Here is an 11,513-nt window from a genome sequence, read left to right as displayed (position 1 = left end):
TGCCTTCAGCTTACTTGTACCTATCAGTGTTTTTCGTTTATTTGATACAAAAATGCTAGTCGGAAGGCGCAACAAGTGGTGCAACTGCGTGCGTTTAATTCGTATCAATTTAAGAGACTGATATGTTTTATGTTTACACGTGTTTTTTTTAACCTTAGGTAATGAATGATTGTCTTGGGGTTGGCTGACACTTTCAGAGATTGACATGCGGATCAACCAATTGGAGCTTTCTCTGTAGGTCAGTGGGATCAACGTATGCCTCCGATTGGTTAAGGGGGGTTGGGGGCGTGGTTTGCGTTCAGTAACTTACGCAGAGTTCGTATCGAGAGCCGTCGCACTTTCAATAGTTAAAACTACGCTTTGCTTGTTGCTTCGTTCCGCACAACAACGGGGATTTACTCGGCCTTTTAGTTTTATTAAGTTACTTTCTGTGAGCTGTGGACTCGCCTTAAAAACACTTCTTTCCCTAACTTGGCGCTGTAAGGAAAATGACTACTGAAATCCCGGAGGTTTTCAGGGCTCTCCTCGAGCATCCATTTACTCTTCCAAGCTTTAATGATATTGGTAAGTCACTGCTAAACTGTTTATTCAGCGAGCATGCAGCACACATAATGTTTGCTATTTAATTCTATAAACAGCTTTAAACTAATATGTGTTAACTGAGCGCCTGTTGCGTAATCACGTCAGCTGAGCTGCATGAGAACCGATTGGTGGTGTATGGGGATCTGCCCCCTGACCCCACGGCATGAGTCCAAAGGTTTGCATAATCTTTAGCCCTAATACTAACACCTTTTGCAGACACTGCAGAACAAACGAAGGTGTGGTGGGTTACTTTCTAGGGCCATTGCTTGCCCTGTGGTATGGAGTTGTAATTAAAGATACTTTCCCCCTCTTTCTCCGTCTTTGTCCTTTTTTCCCTGCATTTTCTTTTTCCCTTCTCTGTGTTACTTATTTTCTTAACCACTTTTTGAAGAGTTGGTCAGAGACTCAATTTGCCACACCCCCACCTTCCAGGGGTTCATGTTTTTTTTTAAAGACTATCTGGTGACATTTTTACTCCCTATGGACAGTTTTATTTTAATAAAACTGAACCAGTACTTTGATTGCAGCAGGGCCTGGTAATGTGCTGCTGATCTGACCCAGGTTGTATAGATCTGAGCTTGTGATAAGTGGATGCATGTGAAGGGGGGGTAGGAGACCATGATTAAATCAGCAGACAACTCCCTTCATTATTGTCTTTCCTTTGTAGATCTAGGCTGTGTTTAAAAACAAACAAAACAAAAAAACCCCCACACATTGTAGCCATGTAACAACATTGCATTAAGCTGTGTCCTGTTACTCCTGACCCCATTAACAGGAAACGGGAAATTAACAGGAAACTCACCCTCAAGATCTTAAAACAGCCCCCTTTAGGTTTGATTACTAATATGTATATACAAAGGTAATATAGATATAATATATTATATAAAGGCAATATATTACCTTTTATGTTGATTAAATGTCAATTATTTCCCACTTGCTTCTATATCACAAATTAAATTGCAGCTCCTGAAATATTTTTTTACTGGATGGATTCATAGAAAAGTATTGTTGGTATGTGTTTCAGATTATTTGCTGTGCTACTTGTCTAAAGATTGTTCTAAAAATGTGGAAAGAACCAGATACCAATTTAAGGATTACAACTTAATGTCATTTAGATTCACACAAAGGAGCGGGATAATTAAATTCTGGGTGCGCTGCTTCTTTGTTGAGTTGATGTAGTTAAGCACTTTATTGGCCATGATTTAGAGGTTGCAGAGATCATGTACCAGAAAACAGTAACTCCAGACCTGCATACTAATTTTAAACTGCGCTGTAGCAGAGGAGCACATGTTTAAACACACCACACAGGTTTCCTGTTTATTTGCAGCTCTTAGACATGTGTGCTTGTCTAGAATGTTCTTTGCTTTGTCGTCCACAACCTAACATTCTGCTCTAATGGTGTCGCGTTACCTTTTTCTCTGACACTTTGTACTGCAGTGTTCAAAATAAGTAAAGGGAGAAAAGCAGTTTGAAGACCATGCAAATGTTGACCTTCAGTAACTACAATGTAAAAGCAGAATAACGCGTCATTACAAACATGAAGGAGAATTGATGGTAATGATTCACCTTGCGTTCAAATGTGATGTTTCTAAACAGCATTGCATTGATTTGCAAGACCCTCTAAGTCAGTGGTAGGCAACTCTGGTCCTCTACTGCTACAGTTTTGCAAATGTTAGGAGTTTCTCTGCTGCAACACACCTGTCACACATCAGACCTACTTCGCTGACTTGTGCAGAGCGTGACATCAAACTGCACAAGTCTGCTAATTAGCCATTGATTTGAATCAGGTGTGTTGCAGCAGGGATACTCACATTTGCTGGACTGTGGCGCTTAAGGACTGGAGTTGCCCACCCCTGCTCTCAGTCAGTGTTTTTCAACCACTGTGCCGTGGCACACAAGTGTGCCCTGGGAAATTATCCAATTTCCCCTGATTGGTCTAAAAAGCAGCTCTGTGTTCATCCGGGACCCAAGTGAAAGATATTAAAATTTCTTTTTCTTGTGTTTATTTTATTTCTATTCAAGGCAACTTTGACAAGATGAACTTTATATTAATAATATGGGCTTTTACAAAAAAGAGAAAATAACATTTTCAGTGAAAAAAGTGTGCCTTGGCTCAAAAAAGGTTGAAAAACACTGCCCTAAGCCAACTGCTGGACTCTAATTATGCCAGCTAAAACCACTCCTAGGTAATCATTGGGCTTCTTGAACGATGTAAAGTAATATCTGATCTGTAAATGTAAACTGATGCACGTCTTTACTTTATTCGTCTTTCTTTTTGACACAACCGAAACATTACTCGTTTAGGTACCCTCAGCCTCTATTGAACACTACATCATTTAAACGCTTACATACAAACATATCAATATTTTAACAGTGACAAAAAAAAGCCAGAGTACACGCACTTATTATTATTATGATTATCATCTTGCAGCTTACGTGAGTATAGAAGGAGCTGAAGAACTTTATTACTGCAGTGTATCGTGCTGCATTAAGATTTCTATTAGCCTTGCACATGTTCAGTGGTTGTAAGATTCCTTTTGCCAGGCAATTAGTATATGCAGTGGAAGGTTTCTTTTTTTGTAAGTGTTCTGTAGGATTCCTGGTGGTAAGCAAATCATCAGAGAAATTAATATTGTCCACCTTCTTTGTGTATTATCATTGTGATCAGAGTAACATTGCAGCTGTGAGTCTTGGACAGAAAGTGACCAGGAACTTATTAAGCAGCATTTGTTTGCAGCATTTTGTTTCATATGAGTTGAAAATAAAGAGTGCATATTTAAAAGGTGCGTATAGGCTCCAGTCATTTAGAAAAATGAACCGTCTTTCACTCACTTGGATCTTTTGCCAAAGCTGATCCAGAGTCATCATGAAGTCAGCATGCTTAATCTCTTGCTTTCCAAAGTTGAAAAGGTTATCCAAACTTTGTTTTAATTTTGTTTTGTTGTTTTTTTTTTAGTTTGTTACTCATCTTCGAGGTTGTGTGGAAACTCACGTTTTCTTTCTATAATACCTGACCTTGAAGGTTTGACTTTAACATGATGTTTTGCCCACAACACGTGACACATGTTTCCAGAGACATTAAAGGAATACCACAATAAATTCCTGCCTAGGAGCCAGTAGATGCTTGTCTTTTGCAATCCAACATGCTGGTGTGAACATGTGAATAACCACTTCTAAATATTAGTTAAGCATCTATATAATGGGATGTGCATCTCAACCTTTAGATCATATGAACATATTACATATTTCTTTGCTGTTTGTTGAATAATAATGGAATATTCCGTTGTATAAAACTCATTAACAGTTTATAACATTTCTTTGGTAAGATTTCTTCTTTATTTATGATGGAGGTTCTGCATCAAGAGGATTTAGTTTTGCATGTGGTGTGGCATAAATACCACCCACAGTCAAAACGGAGCTTATGGAGCATTTGACATGGTACTGTATGTTCTGTGCCATTGTGGCAGCTCCATGTGAGGACGTGGACATCTTTGCCCTTGCGATGTCTGCTCAGCTGTAGGATCATGTCCAAAAGTGACTGAAACCTGAAGATGCAACGCTTTTCACGGCCAATTACACTTTGACACCGCCGCGCCGCCCTTCTTGCAGATGCCTTGCCCGTGAGCGGCACAGATACAGAGCTGCGTCATTGGATGGAGCTGGAAGATATGTAAGCGCGGGTGACGCACATGTTTGTGCATGTGAGCGGAGCTGCGTTGGCGCAGCAGCGCAGACAGAAGAGGTTAGGCACTGCATGTTCTATGGGAAAGGCAGGTTCGCTTAAAGACTAAATAAGCTGCTATCTGCGCTCCACGTTTATGTTTAGGATAAAACTACACCTCACAAATCACACCGCCACAATGTCTACGGTATCCCGTTTAGCCTTGTGGCACGTTTTTCTTTAATGTAGTCTGTGAAGCATATATAACTCGGTCAACCAATCAGCGCTCAACTAGTTGTCATAAACCCCACCCCTTACCACAAAATATTAATATTAATGAGATTGCTCACTTAAGCGCCTATCAAAACAAGGTAGAGTCAATAATTTTTTAATGAGGAGGCGTGGCTTGTTAACACCAAACCCTCCCGACAACCAATTTTGACGAGGAAGTTGGCCGACAAGCGAGCTGAACCAGATGAGCTGATGGTCGAAGTTATATTTTAGTGCGGTTTTCACATGTAAACCCTTGGTGAAAGCGTCGCAATAAAGAAGATAGCTAACGTTTTCATTGGACTAGCAGGAATAGCTGAGCTTGTTTCTTCAGTTGTTATCCGAGGTCAGGCGTGAACAACAAGAGGGAAAAACATGTCGGGGGAACCAATTGTCATCACGCTGGAAACAGCCACAGGAGCTCCGAGCTCATTCCCGGTGGTGTTGAAGAAAGTCATGGAAATGCCTCCGCCGAACATACTGGACGGAGATGACGGTAAGCGACGTTAAAACGCCGCGGAGGAATTAGCAGAAAATATAGACCGGGAGTAAAATAGGTTTAAATACTAAAAAAAAAAAAAAACCAAAAAACAACGCACTTTTCCAGCAGAAATTCACCAATATCTGCTGATTGTGTTCCTGTTGATGCAGAGATGTGAATGGCAACCCTGCATTGTTGCCAGTTATGTCTGCGTCCACCCTCGCAGTCTAGTATTTTCTAGACACGCCCCGCGTTTTAAATAGAGGTTAATGTAAAAAACAAAACAATAAAAACGTATTTAATTTAGTGTATGAGGAGCACTAAAAGTATGCAACACAGTATGATTAGTTCTCATTTTTTGGGTGTATTTTTCATTTATCCATTGTTTTAAGTTGCAAATTATTTTGAGTGGCTAAATCCTAAATATCTTTCTGTTGTGACTGCAACACTCAGACATAAATAATATTAATACTGTCGTTTCTAGACTGCAAGGAGCCAAAACATTAAAACCACCTGTCTGCTGTGGTCCGGCCTCATCATACAGGCTGAACCATTAAATGTTGTGGCACGGATCAGGGTGTCCCGTGCTACCTGGCACTGACCCGGGTCGTTTCTGTGGGGCTCCTGTGTGTTGCGGGGGTCTTGCTTGTCTGATACGGAACGATATCACATTGAAGTTTTTATTTGTTTATTTATTTATTTTTTTTAAATTAATTTGAAGGTATTTCGTGCCAACATTTCTGACCAGTTCCTCGCGTTTTTTTTCTACCATTTTTATAATTACTGGGATCAGAATACTTAAAATGTTACTTGTTATTATTGACAAACTTTTTTTTTTTTTTTTTTTTTTTTTAGTATTAAGTCGATTTGAAAGAAAAAGTACCTAATTTATGATAAATTATACAATTAAATGTATAGGTACATATGACTGATACAGTCTCATCTTTCAAGTAAATCTATGTAAAAGAGATTTTTTTTTGTTTGTTTTTAATAGTAGCTGTTGGATCTGTGTCCTGAGGGTACACCTGATTGAGATGTTTCTTCAAAAATAAACACATAATTCCTCTTCCAGTTGCTTAAATCAAGATTATACACTTTTTGCTTCTTTATCTACGTTTGTTGGTATAAGTCGTATAAAATCTTTTATCTTTTTCAGATACTGAAAAGGAAAAGCTTGATCTTGGAGATAATGTGGACCTGGGTGGAGGAGGTAGCGATATGGGCCCCTCTGCTGCCCTGACCCCTGCCATCTGGGAAAAAACCATTCCATATGATGGTGAGAGCTTCCACCTGGAATATATGGACCTGGAGGAATTCCTCTTGGAGAATGGCATCCCAACTTCGCCTGACGACATCACTGTAAAGAGCGACACAGAAGGAAGTCCTGCCAAGACAGAGAAAGCAAAAACCACTCTTGCACAAGCCAAAGTTACCAAGTCAGCAAGTGTGACTCCAGCAGCTCTAATGCCCATTCAGGAGCTGGACAAGTGTGAGGAGGAAGTGATGATCATCACCAAAAGTGACTGTGATATTTCCTGTGAAGTCATTACAGGTAAGTGGCTGGTACAGTTAGGGGGTGCATCTGCACGCTTTACAAGGTAGAAATCAAATATGGAGCAAGGACTATTGCAATTTACCATTGTTACAGTGTGAAAGTGACATTTTCAGCATTGCATCACTTGCATGTCTGCTCAGAGGTAACGGCTGGGAAAGACAGAGTGACACCTGAGCCCATCAGCCCAGATGAGATCGAGGTTGACATAAACTACGAGCCGGATCCTACAGACTTGGTCCTGTCGAGTGTTCCCGGTGGGGAACTTTTCGACCCACGTAAACACAGGTTCAGCGAGGAGGAGCTCAAGCCGCAGCCCATGATCAAAAAGGCCAAGAAGGTGTTTGTGCCGGAGGAACAGAAGGTAAGCCAAGAGAGGGGAGGATGAAAACCCAGAAACTTACATTTTAGCATCTAACTAGCACATAACGATGCATGCTACCATAAATCAGAGCTTCTGTGTTTGGAGGTTTACAGAGAGACTTAGTAACACTTCTTGTGGTTTTCCTGTTTTGTACAGCAAGTTAAACTGTGCTTTACTTGTAGACTGCTGTAAAGCAGTTCAGTGAAGGCTATACGGATAGGCCAGGGCATATTCATTTCCATTTGACATATTGATCAAAGCACCCTTTTATCAGCCTAAAGTTTAACATATAATCTGTAAAATTTGATAGTGTAAGCAATGTCTGCCGTGTTTCCAACTTGAAATGAAATCGATGTTTAGATAAATAGAAAATAATATTAGCTTTAAATTTTACCAGTGTAGCAGTGCTTCTGGCAACTCACAGTGACTCAGCAGTCTAATCTTCAAATTGATGTCGATGCTTTACTTCCAGTCCATCAGAGAACACTGGTTTTGTTAACATGCACAAAGGCATCTGGCCGTCTGCCACGTTACTTCGCAGAAATCCATTTTGTGCTGATGTGTATTTATAAAAATGTTCAGACTTGCTCAAGCCAACCTCCTTCCTCCTCATCCTATCCCTCCAGGATGAAAAATACTGGCAGAGGAGGAAGAAGAACAACATGGCAGCCAAACGCTCACGAGATGCTCGCAGGTTAAAGGAGAACCAGATCACAGTCCGCGCAGCTTTCCTGGAGCGTGAGAACGCAGTGTTGCGGTCGGAGGTGGCTGAGCTACGGAAGGAGTGCGGCCGGTACAAGAACATCGCGGTTCGCTATGAGGCCAAGTTTGGACCACTGTAAGGGACCAGAACAAGTTATGTGAAATGTGAATAGACATTCATTTAAAACAAAAGCCAACAAAAAAGATCTATGATTGCTAGAGATGTACACACCAGATCAAACCGTACTGCAGAAAAGATGCTGCCCAGACGTTTGGATGGAATTAGACAGAAGGGGAGGAGGGGCAGTTTGATCCCTGTGGGACGAACACTGATGCAGGTTAAATCCTGTGTTGATGAATCAACCCAACCACATTTGCTTTGAAGAAACAGATTTCTTTTAGATCTAAGGCAATACGATGTCGTAAAACCTCTCAGAAGGTATTTTTGCAGCTTCCTGTCTCATCCTGAATATGTCAAAAGTTTTCACACAAGTGTAATGAGGCATTCTTCCACGTGAACATGGCTGCAATATGTTGGAATAGTAAACCTGATGGCTGGTTTGAGAGTTTGCTTTAATAGTACGTTAATAAATGAGTCCCGTGACAGTAACATGCATCAAATATGGAGGAAAAAGAAAGATGAGCTGAAATTGCATTTATGCCAGCAGTGCATATACAGCTATGCCTTTAATACGCTTCATGCTGACGATTCCACTGTACAATAACAGAAACTTAACATTAAACCAGCTTGTATACTTGCTGACTTGTCCAGAAGGACTTTTGGCCAACAGAGAACCACGACTTGCATCCCAAAATTTAAAAAAAACAAAACAAAACAAAAAAACCCCCCAAAAAACTCATGTTAATTGCAAATCTGTGTCTGCTGTTTCCTTGGTAAACCAGCTGCTATTGCAGGTGTATTGGCACCACCTATAGGATGAAGAGGTGAACGGCTGCTGTGGGAAAAACTCAGCAGTCAGCTAAAATGTTGGTTTCATGTTTCCAGAGGGAAATGTTACGTTAGCCAGAAACGTACCGGTTCTCTGCTGGCCGAAATAAAGAATATATGATGAACCGGAGAGGGGTCTGTATCTGGCCCCTTTTCCTTCATCCTCCTGTTGTCATTCATCTTTGTTCTCTTCTCTTTCAAGTGCGGTGCCAGATGATGAATAGACACCAGTTGATTTATTCATTTATTTTGTGCAATGAATAAATAAATCAAACCTTTTCTTGGTCACGGGACGCTAAAAACAACTGGGATGAAGAGGAGGAGAGCATGTTTGAGGGCATGACAGACATTGCCATGGAAACATAATGGCACGTCATGATACAATAACGTTCTTGTTTCATTATTTGTTCTTTTTTTATTCTTGCCATCTGTGAATAAGGTGAATGTGAGAGGATATTCAAGTGCTTCTGTAAAACACCTCATGCAGGTGGACTTTTATCATGTTTTTTACTTGTGGCCGAAAAGAGATAATTTCTGATGCTTATTTTGGACAAACTTTGGATCTTAGGTTTTAAAGCACCACAGGCAATGTGGATGTAGTCAATGCAATAGTTTAGATCATTATAAGGGTTTGCAGGTTTTCAGATATAAATAAAATCTGATAATTTTTACATTTTAGTTTCCACAGTTCTTACGTAATAACTGGGCTTTTCTTTGCCCTCGGAAACTTTGACTGTGACATCTCTTATAACTTAAGCTTCTCCAGGGGATTGATGGGTAAAAGTGTTGGGGGAAAAAAACATTCATTACCAGTGTAGAGTTAACGCTCTAATCACCTTGTTTAAATGTTGAGTTTTTCTATCACTCATGAGCCGTTTGTCAGGAGTCCGGACGCCTGCTTTTCCCAACGTCCACCCATCTACTTATATCAACACCTCAAATGTTCACGTGTAGAATGTGATATAAATAAATACAGGCAAAAAAAAGCCTTTTTGAAAAAAGAAAAAAAATCATTAAATGTATAAAGCACGAGTCAAGTTTCTTAAAATTATCAATATTCCAAATGTTAGAGCACATTAACTCCAACATCTTCCTCCATAAACCTTGTGCCTGATTATCATTGTCACATGTAAACTGACTCGATCTGACTCAATGACACACTCTGCATTTGGGGCATCTTTTGCATAATTAAGGATTGTCTAAATCTTTAGTGTCTTCAGCATCGTAAGCCATCACAATGCAGCGTGATGTCTACGGGTTTACAGAGGAGCATATAACAATTACAGTTGTCTTAACCTCAGGTTATTTTACTGTCCAGCTCTGACAAAGTAAAAAAAACAAAAAAACAAAACACACAAAAAGGGAAAACTATTTTAGTTTTGCTGCTGTGCTTCCATCCTTAGTTTTAACTTTTTACCTGTGTGAATGTTGTGATCTTTCTTTGGAAAGGCTTTCCAAGTGTGAGGAATATAATAGGCAGGTGCGGTGTTGTGAAGTCCATCCACAGGTCAGCGTCAGCAGAGCTTTGTGGAAATATTCCAGATCTACTAAACACCACAATTTCACTCAAAAGACTTTTTATTTTAAAGTCAAATTAAACATTACAAAGTGTAATTTTCTTTTTAAAGTCACTTTTACCGGGTCATTTTGACAATAAGTTTTTAGACTTTCTGCTTTTCTGGAGGCTGCATATGCATTTATCTGGAACAGGTCAATTTGTTATCTTCTTGGTTATGTCTTTGTATTTCTTTGTAAAGAAAAAACTGTAGAAAAAACATTTTGAGTGTGGCTCTGTCTTGTGTATATATAGTATGTACAATAAAAGCTTTAACACAAGTCTGAAGTTTTATCTGATCTGAATTTTCTTCTCTTAAATCTCATTCAGCATAAGATGAACCCAAGTTAGAAATTGATCAATGCTAATCACATTTGTTTATCTCTGAAGAAAACTGCTACATCATTTTAGTGGCTGATTAAATTAAATTAAATATTCAAATTTAGCTTGTCAATAATTTAATAAAACTCTTGACAAAAACTTACAGAGTGTCATGATGGCTAAAATTAGTTTTAGGAGACAGCAGATCTTCCCTTGATCAGAATACACACTTCTCCAAAGTAAGATGTATAAAACTTGCAAATAAAACACCTAATTGATATTTATGATTTGATGAGGATATCAAAGTTTCGACTTTTTAAAAAACAAAAAACGTTAACTTATCTCCACATATTCAATTTCTCCATAACCCCGGTATGTAGTGAGCATGTTATGATCAGCCTTAAAAATAATCCATAAACAGACGCTGGATTGTTTATCTCTGCATTCAGTATGCAATGTCAGACTATAATTGTGTAGTGCAGAGGGTGTCCAATTTTGGTCTTTGACAACTGTTGTCCTGCAGGTGTTGTAGGTGTGACAGGTGATGTATCCCTGTTGCAACACCTGGCTTCTGTTGGATCCCAATTCCAATGAAGTTCTGCACAATGACTGATTCTTATGAATCAGGCGTGTTGGAACAGGGATACATGGGAAAAACTGCAGGATTGTGGCCCTCAGGGACCAGAGCTGGACGCTCCTCGTTTAGTAAACTGAACCACTATTAGCAGGTAAAAGAGTGAAAGAGCAACGTAATGCCAACTGGCTTGCAATATTTTCTTAGACACGCACAGTTTTGCCAGTTAAATTATAGTTACATCACTGTTGTGGGCGTCACTATAGCAACGCAATAATCAACTGATGCAGATCAGACGACTTTTGACAGAAACTTGACAACAATTATTCATCGTAAAAAGTACATCGATGCCTCAATGAAATAGTCCCTATAAATTTAGCATATTAGGCAGACCTTGTAAAAAAGAAAATATTTGTTGTTAAATGTTTAATGTGTGGCATTATGGTATAAACATTTTAAATAAGTAAAATTAAAAGTTTTTATGTTATAGGAAAATATAGTA

General features: G+C 39.3%; 1 protein-coding gene across 2 annotated transcripts; it reads left to right on the top strand.

The window, feature by feature from the left end:
- Nucleotides 1–314: 314 nt before the first annotated feature.
- Nucleotides 315–10,397, top strand: tefa (TEF transcription factor, PAR bZIP family member a). Of its 2 annotated transcripts, none has more exons than XM_079260747.1 (5): nucleotides 315–564; nucleotides 6,151–6,546; nucleotides 6,690–6,910; nucleotides 7,537–7,748; nucleotides 8,764–10,397. In XM_079260747.1, the coding sequence occupies exons 1-5, from the start codon at nucleotides 489–491 to the stop codon at nucleotides 8,783–8,785; spliced, it is 927 nt and encodes a 308-aa protein (XP_079116873.1). In that variant the 5' UTR covers nucleotides 315–488; the 3' UTR covers nucleotides 8,786–10,397. The 2 variants fall into 2 exon arrangements, with proteins under 2 accessions (XP_079116873.1, XP_079116872.1); XM_079260746.1 differs by lacking the exon at nucleotides 315–564 and adding an exon at nucleotides 4,668–5,009.
- Nucleotides 10,398–11,513: the final 1,116 nt, after the last annotated feature.

Source organism: Telmatherina bonti (genome assembly GCF_933228915.1).
Source record: "Telmatherina bonti genome assembly, chromosome: 21".
NCBI lineage: Eukaryota > Metazoa > Chordata > Actinopteri > Atheriniformes > Telmatherinidae > Telmatherina > Telmatherina bonti.
The sequence above is the reverse complement of the archived record's forward strand: the minus strand, read 5'-3'. Positions and strand labels throughout refer to the sequence as shown.

Excerpts from the sequence above, each read along its gene's own strand:
- tefa (XM_079260746.1), top strand. The coding sequence starts at position 4,889 with ATGTCGGGGGAACCAATTGTCATCACGCTGGAAACAGCCACAGGAGCT. Across the intron at positions 5,010-6,150 it reads CATACTGGACGGAGATGACG|ATACTGAAAAGGAAAAGCTT; the intron begins GTAAGCGACGTT and ends TATCTTTTTCAG. Across the intron at positions 6,547-6,689 it reads TTCCTGTGAAGTCATTACAG|AGGTAACGGCTGGGAAAGAC; the intron begins GTAAGTGGCTGG and ends ATGTCTGCTCAG.